General features: G+C 33.4%; 3 protein-coding genes and 1 long non-coding RNA gene across 7 annotated transcripts; 2 read left to right on the top strand and 2 right to left on the bottom strand.

Annotated features, from left to right (window-relative positions):
* Positions 1 to 3,114: 3,114 nt before the first annotated feature.
* LOC9322725 (putative cullin-like protein 2) lies at positions 3,115 to 5,723 on the top strand. Its single transcript, XM_021034655.1, has 11 exons — positions 3,115 to 3,251; positions 3,528 to 3,700; positions 3,783 to 3,876; positions 4,013 to 4,204; positions 4,289 to 4,336; positions 4,410 to 4,604; positions 4,687 to 4,764; positions 4,845 to 4,934; positions 5,027 to 5,107; positions 5,219 to 5,353; positions 5,434 to 5,723. The coding sequence occupies exons 2-11, from the start codon at positions 3,567 to 3,569 to the stop codon at positions 5,494 to 5,496; spliced, it is 1,110 nt and encodes a 369-aa protein (XP_020890314.1). The 5' UTR covers positions 3,115 to 3,251; positions 3,528 to 3,566; the 3' UTR covers positions 5,497 to 5,723.
* Positions 5,724 to 9,533: 3,810 nt separating this feature from the next.
* Positions 9,534 to 11,624, bottom strand: LOC9324245. Of its 4 annotated transcripts, none has more exons than XM_002886612.2 (5): positions 10,510 to 11,624; positions 10,380 to 10,423; positions 10,276 to 10,315; positions 9,976 to 10,183; positions 9,534 to 9,838 (listed from the first exon to the last, which is right to left on the bottom strand). In XM_002886612.2, the coding sequence occupies exons 3-5, from the start codon at positions 10,300 to 10,302 to the stop codon at positions 9,621 to 9,623; spliced, it is 453 nt and encodes a 150-aa protein (XP_002886658.1). In that variant the 5' UTR covers positions 10,303 to 10,315; positions 10,380 to 10,423; positions 10,510 to 11,624; the 3' UTR covers positions 9,534 to 9,620. The 4 variants fall into 4 exon arrangements, with proteins under 4 accessions (XP_002886658.1, XP_020890326.1, XP_020890324.1 ...); XM_021034667.1 differs by having other exon boundaries at positions 10,276 to 10,423; positions 10,510 to 10,574; positions 11,184 to 11,624; XM_021034665.1 differs by having other exon boundaries at positions 10,276 to 10,742; positions 10,887 to 11,624.
* A 3,935-nt stretch (positions 11,625 to 15,559) lies between these two features.
* Positions 15,560 to 24,256, top strand: LOC9324242 (putative cullin-like protein 2). The gene is made up of 4 exons (XM_021034669.1): positions 15,560 to 15,785; positions 22,588 to 22,756; positions 22,854 to 22,947; positions 23,366 to 24,256. The coding sequence occupies exons 2-4, from the start codon at positions 22,626 to 22,628 to the stop codon at positions 23,582 to 23,584; spliced, it is 444 nt and encodes a 147-aa protein (XP_020890328.1). The 5' UTR covers positions 15,560 to 15,785; positions 22,588 to 22,625; the 3' UTR covers positions 23,585 to 24,256.
* Positions 17,763 to 18,276, bottom strand: LOC110230791. Its single transcript, XR_002333946.1, has 3 exons — positions 18,207 to 18,276; positions 17,935 to 18,089; positions 17,763 to 17,843 (listed from the first exon to the last, which is right to left on the bottom strand). It is a non-coding gene; the product is annotated as an uncharacterized LOC110230791 (long non-coding RNA).
* Positions 24,257 to 25,059: the final 803 nt, after the last annotated feature.

Here is a 25,059-nt window from a genome sequence, read left to right as displayed (position 1 = left end):
AATGTAAATTTTAAATAACTAAATAAAAAAAGAAGTTAATTTAGAAACATAATCATTGCTTGAGCTGAAGTAGAGAGCTTCTTGTAGAGCATTGAAGAATGTTCCAGCCGTTAAAAGAACAACACACCAAGTGTCTCGATTTTATGGAATTGATTAAATAAGAGATTTGTAACATGAAAACGTAATGTGAAGAAGAAACGTAACGTAAAGAATTATAATGCTACGGTTTTCATTTATTAGATAGAGTAACGTAAGGTAAAAAGGGACACTTAATTATAATGTCTAGAAAGATATGCTTAGAGAAGAGAAGAAACGAATGTTCAGTTGTTTTTTTGAAATTTATTTTGAGTAAATTTTTGACTTTTCTTTGAAAAATACCCTATTTGTTTTTATCTTTTAAAAACTATATTTTAATATATTAAATTACTAAAATGGCTTAAGTGAAATTTAATATTAATTAAAAATAATTTATACGTAAAACATAAAATCTATTAATTTAGTAAGTCTTATATGAAATAACTAACAATTTTAATAAGTCATATATTAAATAACTAACAATTTTAATAATTCTTATCTTAAATATTTCTTTTAAACAATCTAAAATAATTGTGAATTCACCTATCAAGTGAATCATGTTCCTACATTTGATTAAAATTTAATGTTAAAAGAATTTATACGTAAAACATAAAATCTATTAATTTAGTTTTGAAATTAATATTTGAAATAACTTACAATTTTAATAATTCTTATATTAAATAACTAACAATTTTTAATAATTCTTATCTTAAATATTTCTTTTAAACAATCTAAAATAATTGTGAATTCACCTATCAAGTGAATCATGTTCCTATATTTGATTAAAATTTAATAGTTCATCATTACTTTTAAAATCTCTTGACTAAAATTAGGTTTGATTGGATTTCCATTAGTTTTTGGTACTCTATCATTAATATTATGTTAGAGCTATAAGCCGTATGTTGATTTAATCAATGATACATGTATATTACATCTTTCTACCAATGTTAAGTCGTAATCTACGTTAACCTTGAAATTGGAGCAGACTTTGGAGTTGTAGAATTTGATTGTTACGTTGAGATTTGTTTTGTTTATACAATATTAAGGGATAGACTTTATAGAATTTTTAATATTTTTAGATATTATCGTATTAAATTTAATATATAAAATAAATAAACTATCTTTATCTCAAAAAATAATTATAAGGATATTTAATATTATTTTGAATTTTTCTCTCAATTTTCGAATTTAGTTTTAATTTTACTAAAATACAGCTTTCAATTTAAATATAGACGAAATTGTCATTTTACATATAAAAATTTGTAATTTCCATTAGAAATAGAAAAAAGGTATTTTTCAAAGGAAAACTAAAAAAAAGAGTAGTTTTCAAAATCACCTATTTATTTTCCACAATATAATTCCAAATTAATCACCACTAATTACCACTAATTGGAGAGAGACACATGTCAGATGCATAGGATGTCAAATGGCATGATAATAGAGCTTCTTCAAAAAAACCTTGTCATATTATGTTATATATAAGATGTTAATGTATTCAACTCTGGTAGTCTAAAATATATAATTTAATAATTGCCATACATAAAATTTATTAGTTATTACTCGCCATACGATTGAAAACAAACAAACAAAATTAGATGGCCGTGCCTATGCAAGGAATAAAGAAAGGTTCGCCTACGGCATCAAATTCTATAGCAAAATTTAAGAGTTCATGTTTATAAATATTTTTATTGATCACTAATAAAGATGTTTGTTAAATTATTGTTCGTTTGACCTCAAATGCCCACCAATAACTCAAATGTTAATCTATATATATTTCTTATAGATATTTTAATGTGTCCATACGTTTTTTTTTTTTTCACCTCAATGATTCTCCATTTTATCATTTTTGTACTAATTTCTTTGTTGTTACCAAATTCTTTTAGTTAGTCATTTTTATCCAATTTATTTTTGTTCAATACTAATTTTACTATTTAAAAATACAATTTTTTAATTATATACCGTATTTGCTATATCCTCGTTTTTATTCTAGTTTTTTTAGTGCATTATGCCGGGTTGAAATCGGATGATGACACAACAACGGCATTATCGTAAACCACTAGATAAAAAAAAATTATAACATTTTTTTTTTGTAATTTGTTTTTAACAAATGATCTTATGAATTATTTCGCATAGAAGTTGTGTTATATTTTTAAAAATATGTAAGATTTATATGTGTTATAAATTATTATTTAAACATTGAATTATATTTTCAGTTTCGCTTATGGCATGAAAAACCTTAGGCACGGCTCTATGCATAATACTATTTACCATGGTAAATCATATATTTTAACGTTTCCAATTATATAATTTTTGACGATACTAATTTCCAAAAAATCTTACAAATTTTTCTATCCCATGCATATATATTGTTCATTAGAATCTAGTTTTTTTCAATTATAAGATCCATAATGGTGTTTTGAATAAATTATATGATTCTCAGTCTCTGTCAAATCTTGACAAATATACCAATGAGCTCCTCCACATGACTTTCTTTGCATTGAATTACAAAAACTTACGCTTTGTAAAAAGTCTATAGCTAAGAAAAGAGCTAAAAGCTAAAACAGTCGCATTATTGTTTCATAAATTATCTAAGACAATCAAATAGCTATCAAGTTCTGCTCGTTTCCAAGAGAGTAGAGAGCTTTCGTCTTCCTGTCAACTCTTTTCTTGTCTTCAGATATAATTTGAAAATTCATTAGATTTAAGGATGTTCGGTTATCTGGTATTTACAAAATTCCACAATTTTCTAGTGATTGTTAACTATACTTCACAGCATCAGTTGGCCGCATAGTCATAAACTTCAATATTTTCTTGGTCAAGTTCATTTCACAATGGCATCTCGACCACCTAAGTAACCCATGGCAAGAGTAGTGGTTTAAAATTCCAAATATGTTTTTTATGAATCTAACATTTGAGTACTACTGAAATGAAACCTCAATATTTAGAATCTTAACCTTATATTTTCTCTACTTTTCTCTTCTATATATCTAGAATTTTATATATACATATATATATATATATATTGAGGATATATACAAATAAAAAAGGATATATCCACTGCCTTCTCAACGTTGGCTATATATACTTGACTTCCGTTTCTCTTGTAGTTGTAGGTCTTTTAGTCGCACTCCGATTCTCATACCTAATTACGGTGAAATCGGAATCCATATCTTCAGGTACGTGACTCTTAGGTTTTAGGGTTTATGTACACGATTTTGACCAATTTAGGTTTATGTCATCTCAATTTAGGTTTTAGTGTTTAAGTGGTTGATTCATTCTCGCGTAACCTCAATGGACGCGTAACAGCTTGTTTTTGCTCTATTTTAATTTGGTTTGTGATAGGCGATAACTATAAGATTAATTAGTTTTGAATATAAATAATTTGGATGCAAAAGTATCGATAATGACCTCTATCAAGACATTTTGTTGTAACTATCTTAATTTTCTTCCAGAAATTTGACTCAACAGATCTTGAAATAGAATCGTGAATAATGGCCCAACACAGACATATTGAATTTGAGCAAGGATGGTCCAACATTCAGAAAGGTATTACCAAGCTGATAAGGATTCTAGAAGGAGAGCCTGAACCAGAATTTCATTCTGATGAATATATGAATATTTACACGTACGTAATGTTTGTGGTCTTATGTAATGTTTGTTGTTAAGAGTTTTGTACCTACCACAGTAATTTCTTATGTGATTCACAGGATTATCTACGATATGTGCAACCAGAGATCCGATTACTCACAGCAGCTATATGATAAGTATCGTAAAGTAATTGAAGATTATATTATACAAACGGTGAGTACAAAAAAATTTCATTTGGGCTAATTCTTCGATATTGTGCACAAAAATATCAATGTGTGAAGAAGACATGTTGTTTTTCTTAACTTTAACGCAAAAGATTTAATATAATTTATTTTTATGTGTGGTTAAGGTGTCCCCGTCTTTAAGGGAGAAGCATGATGAAGATATGCTAAGAGATCTTGTTAAGAGGTGGGATAACCATAAAGTTCTGGTTAGATGGTTATCCAGATTATTCCATTATGTTGACCGACACTTTGTTCTTCGGAGTAAGATTCCAATTCCAACACTAGATGAAGTTGGATTGTCATGCTTTCTTGACCTGGTTTGTAATGGATATTCCTATAGCTCTTTATTTTTCAATCCCGCATATGTATTTGTAACTGTCCATGCAAATTTTTTGTTTCAGGTTTATCATGAGATGCAGTCCACAGCCACAAAAGTTGTATTAGCACTTGTAAGTATTGTTATATGTAATTAAAAAAACTTTGATTCTTGGTTTTTATGCCTAACAATATAAGTTTTGCCAGATTCATAAAGAACGTGAGGGCGAACAGATTGATAGGGCACTAATGAAGAACGTATTAGATATCTACGTGGAGAATGGGATGGGAACATATGAAGAGGATTTTGAAAGCTTCATGCTTGAAGATACTGCTTCTTACTATTCTCGTAAGGCGTCAAGGTGGATCGAGGAGGATTCTTGTTCTCATTACATGCTAAAGGCATGTCTACAACTACGACTATGTTTTCATTCGATTTTAGAAAAATCGTATATATATTAACGTCATTAATTTTGTATTGCAGGTTGAAGAGTGTCTAAAGAGGGAGAGGGAGAGAGTCACTCACTATCTCCATTCAAGCACTGAACCCAAAGTAGTTGAGGTTGGTTATTTCTGGCTGTATTTTGATCTGGTTACAAACACTGATAGTTATTGAATTTGTTTGTTTATTTCTGAATGCAGAAAATACAAAATGAATTGTTGGTAATGGTTGCAAAAAACCGTCTAGAAAATGAGCATTCAGGGTGCTGTGCATTGCTAAGAGATGACAAGGTAAAGAGGACTTTTTGTGGTTATAATTCGTAAACAAATTATCATATGAAATTATCTATTTTGATGGAGCATTTCTACATGTATATTTTCAGAAGAATGATCTCTCTAGGATATACAGTCTTTATCATCCAATCCCTCAAAGGTTGGGACGTGTTGCAGACTTATTCAAGAAGGTTTATTTCATTTTACTTTTAAACTTACTTTCTCTTTGATTCCAAATCAATTTCTTTTTTTTTTTTTTAACTCACATTGGATTTCATTGGAAAATGTGTGTATAAAAACAGCATATTACTGAAGAGAGGAATGCTCTTATCAAACAAGCTGACGACGCAACCACTAATCAACTACTAATTGAGCTACACAATAAGTACATGGTCTATGTCACCGAGTGTTTTCAGAACCACACCCTCTTCCATAAGGTTAGAGTTTGTTCATGTGTGTTTATCTTTTCCCACAATAATAAATTGAATGGCTATACTTTCCTTTGAATGCATTGTAGGCACTGAAAGAGGCATTTGAAATCTTAAGAAGTCAGGGAGGAAGTGAGAAGCTTTTTTTGTGATGAAGGTAGGATTTGAGAAAGTAGATTTTTTTCTCTTCTTTACTGCTTATGGATACTACTACATCCACATGAACAAAGGAACTTGGCCAAACTAGAATTACGATAAAAGCGAAAAGCTAAACCAAATCAGTTTTATAGAGTCTCATTTGATTTTGGTTCTTAAATTATCTAAGACAATCAAACATAACCTGTTATGTTCCTTTCCAAGTTTGACTAGGATTTGCTTCTTTTTTCCTTTCAAATAGCTTGGATTTAATTATTGTTTCATATCTTACATCTTTATCAAATATCTTTGAAATAATAATATTTCAAATGCTATCAAATTTAATTGAATCTAACTACATTAAATTCAACATTAAAAATTACCTACGAGAGGGAGAGGGGGAAAGAGAAAGAAGAGATAGTCAAAAATAAGAGAAATCTAATGAGAGAAAGAGAGAGATTTGAGACTTTCTCGCAGAAGAAAACGAAGAAGAAATGGGTAATATTAGCCAAAAATTAATAAAAACTATGTAGCAAATAGATATTATTTAGTCAAATATTATTTTCTTCTTTTTTTTTTAGTCTTAAATTATTTGTTTAATTCTTTTTTAGTCTTAAGTTATTTAATGTATATGATCTAATTCCTTATAAGACATGTCTCTTTTTTTAGGATATCCTATATTATCAAATAAAATTACACGACATGGATATACACTGTCTCATTTTTTTTTTCATCTTATTGTCATAATTTTATCATGACACCAAGCTTCTCTGAAAAAATTCAAATGTTTACGTAATTCAGACCATATGTTTACATATTATGCATATATCGTTCATATATTTACGTAACTGTATTATTTTATCTATTTTTATTGTCACAATTTTGTTTCCGTTTTGCCCACATTGAAATTATAAGGTGTAACCCACTCTTCGGAAGGATGTAAATAATTTATTAAAATTTAATAATACAACATATGAGTATTTATAAATATCATAATTTTTAAAAAATGAAATATTATATAATTTAATAAATAGACCAACATTTATATTAGATGATTTAATAATTAGTATAATATAACTGCAAATAGTATTTTATATTGCACATTATGCATGATAAATCTATATTTAAAAAATAATTAAAATGCTGCATTTTTTAAAATTAAAACATATATGTTTACATAATTTTAGTTAAAACTTACAAAAATAAAAATTAAAAATTAAAAATAATAATTTGAGCGGCAACCCGTGTAACCATATCTAGTTCCTTATATGATATTTTAAATGAGAAATAATTTATTGCATATCTATAAATCATAAGTATTAAAATTAATTGATTAGATCATAATTAAAAATTTGAATTGGGTTGGATTTTATGTTATATAATTTAGTTGGATATTGTAAATGAATTAAATTGTCTTTTCATTTAAGAAAATCTCAGAATGATAAATGCACCCAATCAATGGGGGGGGAAGCTTCTCATAGCTCTTTTAGAAGAAACTTTACAATCTTTTTGATAATAGAAGAAATCTATTAGGGCATTTCTTCACTGGCAAACTTTTCATTTCCGATAAGCTAATCGGATTAGGTGAAATCATTTTTATACTGTTCGGAATCTTCATGTACGTGATGTCTTAAGTTTTCGTGTATATGTTTTAATCGAACGTATGAAGCTGCACACGTACGTATATATAGATCGTCTTATGTAATGTTTGGGGTCTTATGCTATGTTTATTTTTTAACAGTCGTCTTATGTAATTACCACAATGATTTCTTATGTGATTCACAGGACTATCTACAATATGTGCTCCCAGAAATCGGATTACTCAGAGCAGCTTTATGATAAGTATCGTGAAGTAATTGAAGATTATAATATCCAAACGGTGAGTACCAACGTTTTTTTTTTTTTTTTTTTTTTTTGAATGTAATGTTAAATTATATTCAAAAGAAAAATAAACGTTTGTACAACAAGTGTAACTGTTTTTGAAAATTTGAAGCTGAAAACATATGCATAAACTTAAAAATTAACTTTTCGATTCAAACCAAAGTTGAAGTCCTTTGTCGTATCTCCTATCACCGCTTGCCCTGATTGAGGAAAACTTGTTCCATACTTGTTTGTCAATCATTCTTATGAGACGAGATGCTGGGATCGGATCCTCACCGTGTCGTCTCCCGTTTCTCTCTCTCCACACATTATACACCGTAGCTTGAAAGAGGTATTTAGCTATAAAGCTCTCCAATCGAGTACTTTGAAGTTGAGAGACGTATGTAACCAGAGAGTTCCAGTCAACCGTGTACCTTGATTTGAGAATGCCTTTAGCCAACGCTGCCCAAATTTCAGAAACAAACCCACATGAGAAGAATAGATGATCTCGGGATTCTGAGCTATGATGACAAAAAAAGCATGCCATTGATGGCCCCCCCTGCCATTTTGCCATCCTATCTGCTCTTGGAAGTCGATCATGTACCGCAAGCCAGAGACAATAAGAAAATTTGGGAGTTGCGTGGGGGAACTAAACTCCCTTGAACCAAGTAACTTTATTTGAAACAGTTCTAGTGTGGTTCCAAGTGTCTTTAGTAGAGAAACTTGGCTTGAAAACGTTTTGCTTCCCTCTCCATAACACAACATCGTCTTCCTCTGTTCTGCGTTGCCGAGATGAGATTATTGCTTCTTCAATTGAGTTTAAACAATCAGTTCTATGTCGTCTACGTCGAGGATCAGTCCAAGCCTCCGCTAGTGTCATTTGTCGGGTTATACCAAGATCGATTACACCTCTAGAACCTGCAACTTCCATAAGAATTCCCAGCTGCGACCAATTGTCGTACCAAAAAGAAGTCTGCTTTCTATTTCCCACAGCCATCTTACAGAAAGATTTTGCTGTATCTCTATATTTGAGCAGTTTCCGCCAAATCCAAGATCCCAAGCTCGTTGTGTGCTTTACTGACCAGAAAGATTCATGTTTGAGGAGGTTTGTTTCAGTCCATTTGACCCACAGTGAGTTGCCGTGGGAGACAATTTTCCATATTAACTTCAAGCAACAAACATCATTTGCATCCTTTAGTGATCGTAGACCAAGCCCACCCTCTAGCTTTGGTTTACAAACTGCTTCCCAAGCTATCTTTGCTTTTTTTGAACTCATTTCGGCTCCCGACCATAAGAAGGCAGAGCATAGCTTGTCAATCTCCCGTACGTATACATTCCCGTGGCAGCCTGAACGCCGCCAACCAAAAATTACATATGCTCCTTAAAACCGAACTGATTAAGTTTAACCTTCCAGCAAAGGAGAGAAACCTCGCTGTCCATGATCCAATTCTCTTTCTGATCTGCTCTAATAATGGGAGATAATCAGCTTTAACAAGGCGTTTGGTAACGAGAGGGAGCCCCAAGTACCGCACTGGAAGCTGGCCTACATCAAAAGAAAATCTGTTAACTATCTCCTGCGAGACAGAATCTTGAGTTCCCGCCAGAAATACTGTTGATTTTTCCATACTAATCTTCAAACCCGATCGTTTAGCAAAATCATCAAGCAGTTTCACTATCCCTTCAATAGATCTCACCTTACCATCTGAAAGAATCATAAGGTCATCCGCAAAGCTTAGGTGAGTTAAGCCTAAGCTTTTACACCGGGGATGGTAACCAAATTTCCTCGCACCCGCGGCTTTGTCAAGCATTTTGGAAAGCACATCCATACTGATCACAAACAAATAAGGCGAGCACTACAAGAAAAACTTACATTCTTAGCGCGGAAAAAGTGCTATCATAGGTAATACATAGCGAAATAACAACTGATATGATTGCGGCAGCTATGGTAGATACCCCACCTACAATAGCATTAATTTTGTCTGCTATAGTATGTTCATCTACAATAGCACTTTTTAATGTCTTTATTTATTGTTTCATAGCAATAATCGAATGCCATTACTACCTTTAATAGCATATTTTCTTGACGCTCATAAGTTTTATGATAGCGTTGTTATTACGTGCTACTGTTTGGTCTGTGCTATTGTTTGGTCTGTCTTATATGTGATAAACATCCAAAACATACATATACATCATATCATAAACCAAACATCATTTTTGAACCAAACACCAATTCATACATAAATCAAATATGAATCCAATACCTAAACTAATATCCTTACGTCTAATTACCATTGTTGCCATTGGAGATAATAAGACGACTAATAACATCATACAAATAGCTTACTTTGTCTTCTAGATCACTGACTCGGTTCTTCAAGTAAGTTAACTCTTCTTCAACGGTTGGTATTGTAGGTTTTCGCTTAGCCACTCTTCGAAAAAGACTTCTACGGTTTTTGTCTATTACGGCATCGTCTCTGTCACTATCCTCAACTACCAACTCTGTTAGAAATAACAAAACAAACATTTCAAATCAGAAATATGCACAAAACAAACATTCATATATTGACTGCAGAATTGAATCATTTTAATCGCATCACATTATAATAAAGCCAAAACAATAACATATATTTGTTCACCTGAATATGCAGCTTGCGAGTCAGTCATATCATCAATCTTAGAAGAGACTAAGTCATCGATTTTTGTTGGTGTCTCTTTCTTAATTTCCAAATCCTTTATACTTTCACTTTCTTTAAGGTCAGAGAATTCAAAACCATAACATGTATCCAACATCGGTGATTCATAGACATAGTCCGGAAACCATTTACTTAAATGATCGAGGAGGTTCTGATAATCAATTGAAACAAAACATATTAGGTTTGATACAAATGATTAACATGTACAGATTTAGCAAGAGCATAAGAGAAAAGAGTACTTACCAGAAAATTCTGAATCATAAAGATCATTATCTGAAGTGTTCTGCACAAAAGTACCCAAATTTAAAAGCTACATAAGGACACCAAGTAATAAAACATTTGCTTACCTCTGTTTTCATTTCATCTCTGAACTTTTTCTCTTGAAAATGAGCTGAATATGAAAAAAGCAAATATCCATAATATTCAATTGATATGCTAAGTTGACTATATCATACAAATTGGTGTGATGCCTCTTACCGTGAAGATGCGACAAGTAGTCTCTTTCGTTGTTATGCACCTTTAGACAGATTTTACATTCGTAACTTCACAATATAAAACACACGAAAGAAAACAACAATCAAATTAGTCACACCAGATTCAATAATGATCCATAACTAAGTTCAATAATGAACTAAATGTAATAAGCTGCACATAACGCCAAACAATGTCAAGAAACAAGCAAACCAATAATGAGGCAATTCGTCGAACACCTGGAGGGCATGAAATCATCATCAGTTTACACAACAAAAACTATTCTAAGGAATCAGGTAGAGACGCACAATAGTTTTGTGAATTCAATCTTTCCAAAACTCAGATTCGACAATAGTATAATCAGAGCCGAAACTATTACTCACAACTATATTTGGATGGGAGAGATTTTTGAGAAGCTTAACTTCTTCTTCAAGCTCCTGAATTTAGCACCAACACCTGAGTTTTATCTTTGGAAGATCTGAGAAACAAAAAACACAAAGCACAACACTAATTTGTATATGAAATTTTGTTTTGTTGAAAAGTGAACCCTAATTTGAATCCGTCAAATATCAAAATTATCGTTATCCCTTTTGAAACCAGTTTCAATTTCGATAAGACCAAATAAGGACAACTAACGGTAAAGGAAAACCTAATCAAGGTATATATTGGTGATTTCGTACCTTAAGCTGAAGATTGAACCCTAATTTGAACGACATAGATAAAAATTCAGCTGCGAAGCTTAAAACTATCGGCGGAAAGGTAGAGGCCGTCGGAGATCGAGATTATCGCCGGCGAAGGATGAGGCAGTGGTCGTCGTCTTTGCAGAGAGAGGGATGATATGTCGGAGAAATCTAAAGAGATGAGAAAAGTTGCAGAGAGAGAGAGAGAGAGAGGCAAGGGAGATCGAATGAAAGAACATAATGGAGAAGAAGATTGGAGGAGAAGAGGATCGAAGATGGTGAGAGTGAGAGAGCTTTTTTTTTTGTTCAAAGTTTTGTTTTTTTTTTCTCTCTCTCTATCCAATTGAAAAGGAAAAATCACCGTCTGTTTTTTTTAAGTGTTAGGATCGATGAAAAAATTGGCTCTAATAGTTCCCGCTTAGTTAAATTTCGGCATAGCATTTATAAAATGCTATAATATACTATTCCAATCCGACATAGTCTTTTTCATAGCAAAATCGAAAATCGTGCTATGCTTAAGTGCTATCAATGTAACCTTTTTTTGTAGTGGAGAGAGAACACCCCTGTCGTAGCCCTCTTGCACTATTAAAATATCCAGCAAGCTCACCATTAACTTGAACCGAGAAAGAGGCTGTGGTAATACAAAGAGAAATCCAGTGAATAAATTCCGGCGGAATTCAGGTTTACCGTGAGATGCACTCCACGGCCACAGAAGCAGTTATAGCACTTGTAAGCATTTGTATATGTATTAAAAAAAATCCTTGGTTCTGCATGATCTTTTTTTTTCTAACAATGTTTGTATTGCCAGATTCATAAAGAACGTGAAGGCGAACAAATTGATAGAGAACTAGTGAGAAACATAATAAATGTCTATGTTGAGAATGGGATGGGATCCATAAAACAATATGAAGAGGATTTTGAAAGCTTCATGCTTCAAGATACTGCTTCTTACTATTTTAGCAAGGCGTCAAGGTGGATCGAGGAGGATTCTTGTCCTGATTACACGCTAAAGGCATATCTCTACATATCACTTTTGGGACTGTTTTTCAATTTGATTTCAAGAAAGTATGTATATTAGTGAACGTTCTAATCTTATATTGCAGCCTCAAGAGTGTCTACAGAGGGAGAGGGAGAGAGTCACTCACTACCTTCATCCAACCACTGAACCCAAACTATTTAAGGTTCGTTATAATTTGGTTATTTGGAATTAATCATATATTTACAAAGGAAGATTTTAGGGTTTGAACTTAGTGAATGCTTATTTGTGGCAGCATTTTGAGGATAAGTAAAACACTTCTTACATTAAATTCGTATTAATTTAATCATTAATTTAAAGTTAAAACACCCATTGTGGGTTGTCCAATGAGGATGCTCTTATTGGCTTTTATATTTATTTTTCCACGGTATGATTAGTGGCCGTTGTTTCTTTTGATGCATTGTAGGTATTGAAAGAGGCATTTCAAATCTTAAAGAGAAATGGAGGAAGTGAGAAGCTTAAGTGATGAAGTATTAATTATATTTTTCTTTTGTTTCAATTCATAAATCATCTAAGACAATCAAATAGCTATCCTCTCCTACTCGTTTTCGAGTATATATGATCAACTATTTAAAATAAACTAAAAGTGTTCAGTCATTATGGTGTGTTAAACACATATTATCTCCTTAATAATTTACTGAAAATTCGTTAATTTTCTTAAGAATCAGTTGTCTTTGTGCACAGTGTGCAAAGAAGAACAATTCTAAAAAAACTGAACAAATAGTTTAGTGTTATAAAAAGTACGTTGTCCTTCTTCCTTTTCATCTTCTCATTCCTCGATACAATCCAAATATTTTTAAAAAATCTTAAGAAAATTCAAAATCATTAATATTTTGTGTAAGATTCAATTGTTGGGAATAAAATATAGTGAGAAACTATATATTTTTTACTAATCAAAAATTAGTTTGCAATTTGTAACAAATCAATTAAAATTTTTATAAAGAGCTTCATAACATCTTATAAATTCGATTATAACATTTATAAATCATAGAACCATATATAAATTCACTTTTTCAAGTATTCGCACACATGTGTTCCACTAGTATGAGCACGGGTGGTGATATAGTGACAGTACTAGTAGACCCACTAAGTTACATGTTGGGAAAATGGTATTTTCATACCCGTACAATTCTCAAAATGTGTTTTCTGACGTGAACATATATGTAGGATTAATTCATACCTGAACTTCAAAAACAAATTAAATTTTATACCCGAACTTTATATTTATTGTCTAATTCGGAATCGTAATTAACCGATGTTACGGTTGCTGAGTGAAATGACACGTATTTGATGTTATGACCTAAAAAGTTGTCGGTTTAAGTGTTGGAGTTAAATTTTTATAAAGGTTTGTAAAAATCGGATCTCGAACCCATGACGTTTCACTCATTTATGCAGCCTATTACCATTTGATCGATAATTATCGTGAAATGTCGGAGGTTTGAGACCTGATTATTGCTAAATTTTGATAAACTTCAACTCTAACGCTTAAAATGACGTCATTTTAAGCCACGTTATCAAATACAGATCATTGATTCAGCGACCTTAACGGTTGACTAATATCCGTTAATTACGAGTTTGAATTAGGTACTAAATGTAAAGTTCAAGTATGAAATTCAAATTTTTTAAGGTTTGGGTATGAATTAAGGGCCTACGTAATTGTTCATATCAAAAAACACACTTTGCATATTATACGGGTATGAAAATACCATTTTTCCGTTACATGTCTTAGTTTTTCGTTTTCTTTCAACCAAAAATTAATTAGAAAACTAATATATGACTGATTGTCCAATTTTGAAAGGAAGATTCAAAATATAAAATTTAGATATATGTATTAAATTTGTGATTTCTAATATGTTTCTAATATGTTTAGCTCTGTTGTTTTAAATTTGAATTTGCTAAACTCTTCAGCCTTGTAACCATTTGAACTATTGAATGGAAACAAGCCTTTGCACACAAAATAAAAAATGTAAATGACTCTTAGATAGAGTAATACACCCAATAAATGTAGAAAACATTTCGATGGTATAGTTATATAGCTAACCCCACCGAACAGAACAAACCGAACCAACCGAACTCAAACCGATCTAAACCAAACCAAAGTCTACATACAACCCATTTGGTTAAGCTTTTCTTCAACCCGAATGGTTTGGTTTAGTTCGGCTTGGTTCGGTTTGAAACTGAACCAAACCAATAACCCAAACTCTTTTTATTTTATAATTGATATATTTAAATAAATAATATTATAACTCTAAAATCTAAATTCATGCTTAATTTGTATTTAATAATTATCTAATATAAAATAAATTTACTTAATCCTTTTAATCCCAAAATCTTTAATTCTAAGCCATGAATTTATAAGTTACGGAAACTAAAAATTGTTTCATATAAAATTATAGTAACAGAATTACACTTTCTAACTAGATAAATTAATTATGACTAATGGTAGTAAACCAAACCGTACTAAACCAAACCGAACTAACCCAAACTGAATTATCAAACCGAACCAAACTAACTTCAGTTTGAGTTTGGCTAGAATATTTATAAACCGAATTAACCGAACCGAACCGAACCGAACCCAAACTAAAACCAAAAATCATATTAAGTTGTTTTTTTTTTTTTTTTGCTGTATTTTCAAAAAGCTGACTTTATATATTATTAATGATTAAGACTCAAAATGTATAAAAAATATTCAAAAGTTTAATCAATATATATATATATATATATATAATTGGAATATAATACATTATTCATATAAAAGAAGAAGAAAAATCAACAACTACTTAATTTTTTCATTATTTCTCAAACTTTTATATGCTATATGGAGTAATATTTACATGCATAAATAAAAACTATGTTGAAAAATATGAAAAAATAAACCCAAAAAGAAACTTTACTTTCCTCATTGTTAAATTTATAATAAAAAAAATCTTTTAGAAAAATAATGAGTTAAATCATTTAATTAAGGTTGGATTATATTATCTTTAATTTTGAAGTTTATGCATATAAGTATTCTCAATGGAAAAAAATCTTAGAAAATTGAATGGGCTACATTAATAGTTCTTACAATATATATCTTTGAGAAAATTTAAAATAACGTATCTTATATATCATTTAATGATTCAGTACAAAATATATTTAAACTAAGTTCAGAATTTAATTTCATTAAATTTAATCATGTATGATTCCTTATACAATATTTAATATGATTAATACATTAATTAACATATTCATAAATCATAAGTGTTAAAGTAGTTGATTAAATAGGAAAATAGAATTTTGAATTGGGTTGGATTTTATGTTTTTTTTTTAAATTTAGTTTTTAGCTGTAAATGCATTTAATTGTATTTTCTGTAAGAAATCTCAGAATGATTAATGCACCAAATCAATTTAAAGGGCAGAAGTCTAATGCTTCAAATGGGGGAAACTTCTCATAGCTCTTAGAAGAAACTTTACCATCTTATACAAGAAATCTTCTAGGCCTTTTTCTCCTTCACTAGCAAGCTTTTCATTTCCGATAAGCTAATCAGGTTAGGTGAAATCAAATTCATACTGTCCGGAATCTTCATGTACGTGAAGTCTAAGCTAGGTTTTCGTGTTTATACTTTCAAAGATTCGTACTGTCATTCCTCTCTCTGTCGAGTATCCGTGGATTCCACCTACCTGTCCAAACTGCCATCAACTCGGCCATTTGCAATCTCACTGCCCTACTTCAAAATGGATGCCAAAACAGAAAGGCAAGGTCATTTTTCAGAGGGAATCCCAATGGCTTCCAAAACCAATTTCTCCTCCTCCGCAGTCTTCTTCCCCTCCGCAGTCTTCTCCTCCTACTGTTTCTCTTTCACCAGTTGATCAAATTGTCATAGAAACTGCTGAAGCTTCTGTAGTGGCAATGGACACAGAAGCTGCGGAACAAGCCGTCTTAGAGACCGCCAATGCTTCCATAGTGGGAATGGAGACAGAATCTGGTGTCGATCCCTCAGTCTCTCCTGCGGATGTTGTTGGAAGTTCAGTTCCTCTTGAAGCTGATAACACAAATGTCATCATAATAAGGAAAGATGAGATTACACATTTACTTGCTCTTCCGGCTCAGAATAGAATCATTCCTACTTCTCAGGTCTCTGTTCCTATCAAAGAGGACTCTTCTTGGACCCAAGTTTCTTCAAAACCTGCAGCCAAAAACCATGTTGTCAAAAAACAGTTAGTCACCACTAAAAGAAACTATTTCTCTTGTTTAGCAAACCTTGAGGATGCTCCTGCGTCATCTTCATCGTTGATGGAGGACTACCCCTCATCTAACCTTGTTGTCTCTCCTAATTTCACAATCTCAAATACCCAAGCTTCCCCCCAAACCCAAACCCATCAACCCTTTCAGCCTTCTATTACCATTACCCAACCCCAAAATTCTTTTGAGCCTCCAGCTCCTTTAACTTCCTTCTCTAACACCACTTCAAAATCCTCCCATATGCCTGATCTGTCTTTGCCAATCCTAAGTATCCCAAATGCTTTTAAATCTACCCAGTCTTCGGGTTCTTCCCTCTCTAAAGGGGAGTCTCATTCCTAACCTTTCTTATGTCTATACAAACTTTTTTTTGGAATGTCAGAGGAATTAATGATACTGAGAAGCATCAGGCTTTTAAGATCTGGCTTAATAGTAATAAAGTATCTTTTGGAGCCCTTTTGGAAACTCATATAAAAGAATCTAATCTAAACCATGTAATGACAGATTTATGCCCATCTTGGTCTTTTACCTCAAACCATTCGGAGGATGCTGATGGTAGAATTGTAATCATCTGGAAAGGTCCTCTAGTAGTCAATGTCATCCATAAATCCAAACAAATGACTACTTGTCAGATAAGCTGCACTGGAATGAGAACTTTCTTTTTTACTGCGGTGTATGCAGCAAATACTGTGGAGGAAAGAGAGGTCTTATGGAGTGAGTTGGAAGCTATTCAATCAGCCCTTGCTCTTCATTCAGTACCGTGGCTCTTAGGGGGAGATTTTAATGAAATTATTCATCACTCTGAACACTCCTCTGCATCAAGGAATCAGTTCACCAGAAACATGATAAAGTTCAAGGACTGCATTCAAACTCTAGAAGTCAGAGATCTTCGGTACTATGGGCCAACTTTCACCTGGACTAATAAACAAGATTCCAACCCTATTGCCAAGAAACTTGATAGGGCACTAATCAATGAAGAATGGCTCTCAACATTTCCCCAAAGCCTAGCAACCTTTCTAGCCCCTGAACAAATCTCTGATCACTCTCCCTGCCTCATCAGCCTAGCTTGTCCCCTTCCTGTAACTGGCTCTAAACCTTTCAAATTCTTTAACTACCTTACTTCTCACCCAGACTTCTTATCTACTGTAGCCCATGCTTGGATTTGCTCTGAAACTGAGGATTACTCCCTAAGAAAAATGAGTTTTAAGGAGAAGAGATTGAGAGGGGATTTGAAAGCTTTAAACACAAACAATTTTTCAGAAATTCAAAAGAGGGTTTGCGAGGCTAACTGTTTGTTAAAAGATGTGCAGGTGCGTGCTCTGAACCAGCCAACAATTTCCAATTTTGAGGAAGAGAAGAAATGCCTAGAAAAGTTAGCAATGCTCAGGGGAATTGAGGAAGCCTTCTTCAAACAAAAATCAAGAATTCATTGGCTAATAGTTGGAGATCAGAACACTAATTTCTTTCACAGAGCAACCAAGGCAAGAGCGGCTTACAATGCTATTCATTCACTACTTGGCTTGGATGGCGTCATTGCAACTACCCCGAAAGAGATTGGAGAACTTGCTCTTTCCCACTTCAGAAGTATCCTCAGCCCTTTTATTTCGCCTTCAAATCCTTCTCACAGCCAGACTATTGCTGCCTCTTACAACTATTCTTGCACAACAGAGGAGATTCAAATACTTAGTAGGATTCCTTCCTCAGAAGAGATCAGGAAAACTATTTTCAAGCTAAACCCTAACAAGAGTCCTGGTCCTGATGGACTTACCTCAGGTTTCTACAAGGCTGCCTGGACTATACTTGGTGAAGAAGTTGTAGGCTCCATCCAATCTTTTTTCCTGAATCCAGAAATGCCCACATTAACCAACTCGACCATTCTTACCTTGATTCCAAAGACTTCAGGAGCTACTTCTATCAAGGACTTTAGACCCATATCATGTTGCAACACTCTATACAAGACAATAGCTAAACTACTGGTCGGAAAAATCAAACCGTTGCTTCTAAAAATTGATCTGCCTAATCAGACAGCTTTCATCAAAGGCAGGGTTCTGTTAGAAAACTGTTTATTGGCTGCAGAAATTGTCAACGGATACCACAAAGACCAGGGGCCAAAGAAACTCACCATCCAAGTTGACATCGCAAAAGCGTTTGACACCGTGAGATGGGATTTCATCCTTTTCTGTCTTTCCGCTCTCAACCTGCCAGAATTATACATCCTCAAAGAGTGTATCACTTCTCCAGCCTTTTCAATAGGAATTAATGGTGTAATGCATGGCTATTTTAAAGGGAGTAGGGGTTTAAGACAAGGAGACCCTCTTTCCCCTTATCTATTTACTATAGCTATGAATTTTCTATCTCTACGACTGAATGAGGCTGCTGACCAAGGTCGGTTTGGTTATCACCCAAAATGCAGAGAATCTAAACTCACTCACCTCTGCTTTGCTGACGACTTGTTGATCTTCTCTGATGGCTCTCCTGCCTCTGTCCAAGGAATCATAGATGTCTTGGCTGAATTCCAGACCCTGTCAGGATTAGCTATCAATCCTGAGAAGTCTTGTTTCTTTCCTTGTGGGCTTTCTGCAGAAGAAATCACAACTATTGGCAGTTTGTCTAGGATTCCTCAAGGACACCTGCCCATAAGATACCTTGGTCTGCCCTTGTGTACCAAAAAATTACTAATTGTTAACTGTGAGCCACTTCTCCAAAGGATCAAAAGTAAGATATCTTCCTGGACAGCAAAATATTTATCTTTTGCAGGAAGATTACAACTTCTCAATTCAGTTATTGCGGGAATTAGTAACTTATGGTGTGGTGCGTTTGTCTTGCCTAAGAGATGTATAAAATTAATTAACTCAATGTGTAGTGCATTTCTGTGGAAAGGAACTTTGGAAGGAAAACATGTAGCAAGAGTATCGTGGGAAGTAGTTACCTCCCCCAAAGGTGAAGGAGGCTTGGGTGTGAGAAATTTATTGCTCTGGAACCGAACTTGTTCTCTTAAGCTCCTGTGGATGTTGTTGTTTAAGACTGAATCAGTTTGGTCAGCTTGGATTCACCAAAATGTCATCAAAGATAGAAACTTTTGGGACATTAAACCAAGTCAGGTACAAACATGGACGTTTAAAAACTTACTTAAACTTCGAGGGCTCGCTATTAAGTGGTTCAGAATCAGTCTGGGAAATGGTAGGAATTGCAGATTTTGGAGAGATCCGTGGACTCCCTATGGACCTCTAATCAACTTCATCGGAACTCATGGACCTCGACTTACGGGTATTCCCTCGAATGCAACGGTATCTTCACTCTGGTCGAATGGATCTTGGTTTCTTCCCCTAGCTCGATCAGACCGATTTGAACAGCTTCTTCTACATCTCTCGACCATAAGACTTAATGATTCTGAAGACATCCAGCAGTGGTGCATCCAAGACGCTGTTAGAGAGGACTTTTGCTCGGGACTGGTCTACAATAGCTTAAGAGAAGTAAAACCTCTGGTGGATTGGGATAAAATTGTCTGGATCAAAAGAGGAATTCCAAAACATCGAACACTAACCTGGCTTTTCATCCTCAATCGATGCCCTACATGTGATCGACTCCTCTCGTGGGGTCTCCCTGTTGATGCGAGTTGTCTCCTTTGTAATCAAATGGCAGAATCAAGGCACCATCTTTTCTTTGCTTGTAGTTACTCTCAGGCGATCTGGAGACCTCTTTCTTACTCAATTTTGCGGGCTCACCTGAGCGATGACTGGACAGACCTGCTTCAATATCTCATCAACTTCTCTGGGAATTCACAACTTCGATACATTCTTCTCCTTGCGTGGCAAAATTCGATCTATGAGATCTGGAGAGAGAGGAACTCTCGCCTTCATCGCAATACTCATAGGTCGCCGGAATCAATCACTCGTATCATCGGATCAACTATCAAAAACAGGATCTCGGCGTTTAGACATCAGAATCCGACATTGGCGAGCAAGCTTATGCAACTATGGATTTTAATCTCATCGGCCCCCCGGGGTGGAATCAATTTCTACTTAGCCCCCCTTATAAGAAAGAAGAGTTTAATTGTTTAATTTAATTCAGGAAAATAGTAAATGACCAAAAAAATATGGGATTTTCAACATAATTACAGACCCAACCTAACTTTGGATCTAGATCCATATTTGTTGGGTCGGATTTCGGATCTTTAATTCCCAATTCTCCTAACTTCGACTAACTTCAAGCCCTAACCCTAATTTTCATTTTTTCCTTCTTCTTTTCTCTCTCGACAAACCGACGAGACCCTGGATCCCGAGACCCTCCGACGTTCTCTCGAAAACAAACCGACTTCGCCGTTCTCTCATCGCCGATAAAACTCTTCTTCTTCCCTCTTCTCTTGTTCGCCAACAAAGGATCCGCCGCCACAAACCAAATCCAAGTTCATCCGCCCTTCTCTTTGTAAGATTTATTTTCGAGAATCAAGGTTATGTTTCCCGTTTTTTTTGTTTGAGTGTGTTGGGTTTTGATTCATGAAGATTTTGATTTGTGGATGGATTTTCGGATTTCAAATTGTCTTGTTTTCGGATTTGAATTTTGGCCTTTGAATGTGAAGGGAAAGTAACTAACTCTCAGTTTTGTCGTAGCCTCATCTACCTTTTTCTTCCTGCAAATCTTCTCAACCATCTTAACATATGATACTTCCCCTTTCGATTTATTCATAAGAAAAGAATACACTTCTTCATCTTCTCCATTAGAAATCCAATGTACATCTTCTCCGATACTTGTATAGTATCCGTCATAAGCAAAGCGTATGACTGAATTCCTTTTCATTGTCCCTGAAAAAGAAAGAGAAAAAAAAACGGCCTATAATTTCATAACTTTCGTAGCAGACCATCAACATAGTTGTACGCATTTGTCCCAGTTGTACCAAACTTGGGGTTTCCGTAACTACTTAGTTGTACCCAGTGGTTTCAGTTGTCCCAAATCTGCAATCCTAAAATATTTCAACAAATAACCCTATTCAAGCTACGAATTCAACTTAATCATACTACACTAAGAAAAAGTATACTTACCTTACAGTTGTACGAATTTGTTCCAGTTGTACCAAACTTAGGGTTTCCGTAACTACTTAGTTGTACCCAGTGGTTTCAGTTGTCCCAAATCTGCAATCCTAAAATATTTCAACAAATAACCCTATTCAAGCTACGAATTCAACTTAATCATACTACACTAAGAAAAAGTATACTTACCTTACAGTTGTACGAATTTGTTCCAGTTGTACCAAACTTAGGGTTTCCGTAACTACTTAGTTGTACCCAGTGGTTTCAGTTGTCCCAAATCTGCAATCCTAAAATATTTCAACACATAACCCTATTCAAGCTACGAATTAACTTAATCATACTACACTAAGAAAAAGTATACTTACCTTACAGTATGGTGGGAATACAAGAAGAAGAAGAGAAGAAATATGTCTGAAGAAGAAGAAGAAGAAGAAGAAGAAAGTCTCGTACGTTCCTACGTTTAATGTTGTAAAAGGTGAGACATTTGGTAGGTTTGTTTTTTAATGAGAGAAGAGAGAGAAAATTTTTGATTGGTTGATAAAAAATATGTTGATATTAAATTAAATGTAGAATTAAAGGGATAAGGGGTAGAGTTGGTTTATGAAAAAATTGGGAAGAAGAGGGGGTAGTGAGAATAAGTAGGGGTTTTTCAAAAATTGATTTTGGCCAAAGGGGCCAATGAGATTAAAATCCTGCAACTATGGATGTCTCGGCAATAAACGACAACAGCAGACCATCGTTTCATCTACCTCTTCATTTGGGCTCTACTACTCCGAATGGGCTTTTCTTCTCTTAATGGGTTTACTACCTTCAAGGGCTTTTTAATTATGGGTTCATTTATTTTCTTTTATAAGGATACTAACTAGTATGGGTTGTAATTTATAAAACACTTTCGGCTTCGGCCATTTAATTTTATGCAACAAATTAACAAAAAAAAAAAAAAAAAAGATTGTAGTAGTTCTTTTGGTAGTCTAATTAGTTTTAGTTTTAAATATCGATAATTTGGATGCTAAAGTATCGATAATTACATCTCAAGAGATAAATTTTAATGTAATTATCTTAGTTTCTCCCTTTATAAAAAAACAAACATTTTAATTTCTTGTGTCTACTACTTTATTATAGAATTTGATCCAAGAGAGCTTGAAACACGTTCTAGAAGGATGGTGCAAGAAGCGATTAAATTTGAGGAAGGATGGTCCTACTTGCAGAAAGGTATTACCAGACTGATAAGACATCTAGAAGGAGAGCCTGAACAGGCACTTAAAACTCAGCATTGTATGGAACTTTACAAGTACGTTGGTCGTCTTATGTAATGTTTGGAGTCTTATGATAGTTGTTAATAGTTGTGTACGAGTACTTACCACAGTGATTTCTTATGTGATTCACAGCACTGCCTACCATATGTGCACCCAGAATCCTAATTACTCACAACAGCTTTACGATAAGTATCGCGAAGTGATTGAAGATTATACTATGCAAACGGTGAGTAGCAAACAAATTTGTTTGGGCTTGATTATTGGATATAGTGCGAAGAAGACATCTTCTTATTTTCTTATTAACTTAACTTGTTACCAGCCCCGGCCCAAAGAAAATGAAGACCTTAGGGCAAAAAATATTTTTTTGGGCCTTTTAGCATTATAATTTTTTTTTTTACTATTTTAAAATATATTTTTGGTATTTATAATTATAAAAACAAATTATTTTCAAAATTTTGGACTTTTTCATAGTTTTTTTTATAAAAAATCTGGGCCTTTTATATCTAATTTTGGGTTATATTAATTTTTTGAAATAAATATGGACCTTTTTTTGAAGTATTTTTGAGTGAAAAAAAAAAGCCTTAGGCCATCGCACCCCTGTGAGCCGGGCCTGCTTGTTACTATTTGTTTTATGTTTACTTTAGGTGCTACCATCTTTAAGGGAGAAGCATGATGAATATATGTTGAGAGAGCTTGTTAAGAGGTGGAATAACCATAAACTTATGGTTAGACAGTTAGCCATAATCTTTGGTTATCTTGAAGGATACTTTTTTCGTTGGAAACGCATAAATTCATCACTGAGGGAAGTTGGCTTGATATACTTCCACGACCTGGTTTGTCATTCACATTTCTATAGCTTTTAATTTTTCATTTTTTCGAAAGTATTTTGTAACAGTCTATGCAATTATGTACTTCAGGTTTACCATGAGATGCATTCCTCGGCCACAGAAGCTGTAATAGCACTTGTAAGTATTGGAATCTGTAATAAAAAAAATCCGGATTCTTGATTTTTCTATCTAACAAAAATTTGTATTACCCAGATTGATAAAGAACGTGAGGGCGAACAAATTGATAGAGAACTAGTGAGAAATGTAATACATGTCTTTGTTGAGAATGGGATGGGATCTATAAAAAAATATGAAGAGGATTTTGAAAGCTTCATGCTTGAAGATACTGCTTCTTACTATTCCCGCAAGGCGTCAAGGTGGATCGAGGAGGATTCTTGTCTTGATTACACGATAAAGGCATATCTCTAGATATCACTTTTGGAACTGTTATCCAATTCGATTTCAAGAAAGTATGTATGTTAATGAATGTTAGTAATTTTATATTGCAGCCTCAAGAGTATCTACAAAGGGAGAGGGAGAGAGTCACTCACTACCTTCATCCAACCACTGAACCCAAACTATTTGAGGTTCGTTATGATTTGGTTATTTGGAATTAATCATATTTTTACGAAGGGAGATTTTAGCGTTTGAACTTAGTGATATATATGCTTATTTCTGGCAGCATTTTGAGGATATGTAAAAAATTGAATAGTTATTGGCTTTTATTTTTTTCCACAGTATTATATATTGAGTGGCCATTGTTTCTTTAATTTTGATGCATTGTAGGTATTGAGAGAGGCATTTCAAATCTTAAAGAGGGATAGAGGAAATAAGAAGCTTTAAGTGATAAAGATACACTTAAGTAAAGGAACTGAGAAGCTTAGTAGATTTCCTTGTTAATATTGTTTATGCGTTGAAGTTTGAAAATCTGGGTCAATAATAATGAGCTTGCTAGTCTCGCTACAAATTTGGTAGATTAAAATATATAAACTCATTTTTCAAGTACGAGATCCGTAATGGTATTTCAAAAATTTATTTTATTCGTAATCTCCGTCAATTCTTGACGAATACAAATGAGCTAAGAATGGCCTTCTTTACGTTGAATTATATAACTGAATCATAAAAGATTTGTAGTAGAAACTGGAAATTGGAGAGTTCGTAAATCATCTTAGACAATCAAACAGCTATCATGTCCTGCATGCTCGTTTTCAAGTTAAACTAAGATTTGTTTTTGTTAAGAATGTAAATATTTCATAGAAAATGAAAAAGAGTTTAGGTTTACAATAAAAGATTATAGACTTATACAAATGGTCTCATGACAAAAAAAATTAAAACATGGAAGCTTTTGTATAGGTCTATAATCTTTTATTCGTAATCCCGGTCAAGTTTTTATTTTTTTTACTTTTAAAGTCAGGGTTACGTGATTTAAAAAAAAAAAGTGAAACCAAAGAATAAAAAAGAAAAAAAAAACTTTAGAGGCTTTTGAATTATTTAAAGCCAAAAAAGTGTGA

Source organism: Arabidopsis lyrata (genome assembly GCF_000004255.2).
Source record: "Arabidopsis lyrata subsp. lyrata unplaced genomic scaffold ARALYscaffold_2, whole genome shotgun sequence".
Taxonomy (NCBI): Eukaryota; Viridiplantae; Streptophyta; class Magnoliopsida; order Brassicales; family Brassicaceae; genus Arabidopsis; species Arabidopsis lyrata.
This window is presented reverse-complemented; position numbering and strand designations above follow the sequence as displayed.

Excerpts from the sequence above, each read along its gene's own strand:
- LOC9322725 (XM_021034655.1), top strand. The coding sequence starts at position 3,567 with ATGGCCCAACACAGACATATTGAATTTGAGCAAGGATGGTCCAACATT. Across the intron at positions 4,605-4,686 it reads GTTCTCATTACATGCTAAAG|GTTGAAGAGTGTCTAAAGAG; the intron begins GCATGTCTACAA and ends TTTGTATTGCAG. Across the intron at positions 5,108-5,218 it reads TTGCAGACTTATTCAAGAAG|CATATTACTGAAGAGAGGAA; the intron begins GTTTATTTCATT and ends GTATAAAAACAG.
- LOC9324245 (XM_002886612.2), bottom strand. The coding sequence starts at position 10,302 with ATGATCTTTATGATTCAGAATTTTCTG. Across the intron at positions 10,184-10,275 it reads TTATGATTCAGAATTTTCTG|AACCTCCTCGATCATTTAAG; the intron begins GTAAGTACTCTT and ends ATTGATTATCAG. Across the intron at positions 9,839-9,975 it reads CTCGCAAGCTGCATATTCAG|AGTTGGTAGTTGAGGATAGT; the intron begins GTGAACAAATAT and ends TATTTCTAACAG.
- LOC9324242 (XM_021034669.1), top strand. The coding sequence starts at position 22,626 with ATGGTGCAAGAAGCGATTAAATTTGAGGAAGGATGGTCCTACTTGCAG. Across the intron at positions 22,757-22,853 it reads CATTGTATGGAACTTTACAA|CACTGCCTACCATATGTGCA; the intron begins GTACGTTGGTCG and ends TGTGATTCACAG. Across the intron at positions 22,948-23,365 it reads AAGATTATACTATGCAAACG|GTGCTACCATCTTTAAGGGA; the intron begins GTGAGTAGCAAA and ends TGTTTACTTTAG.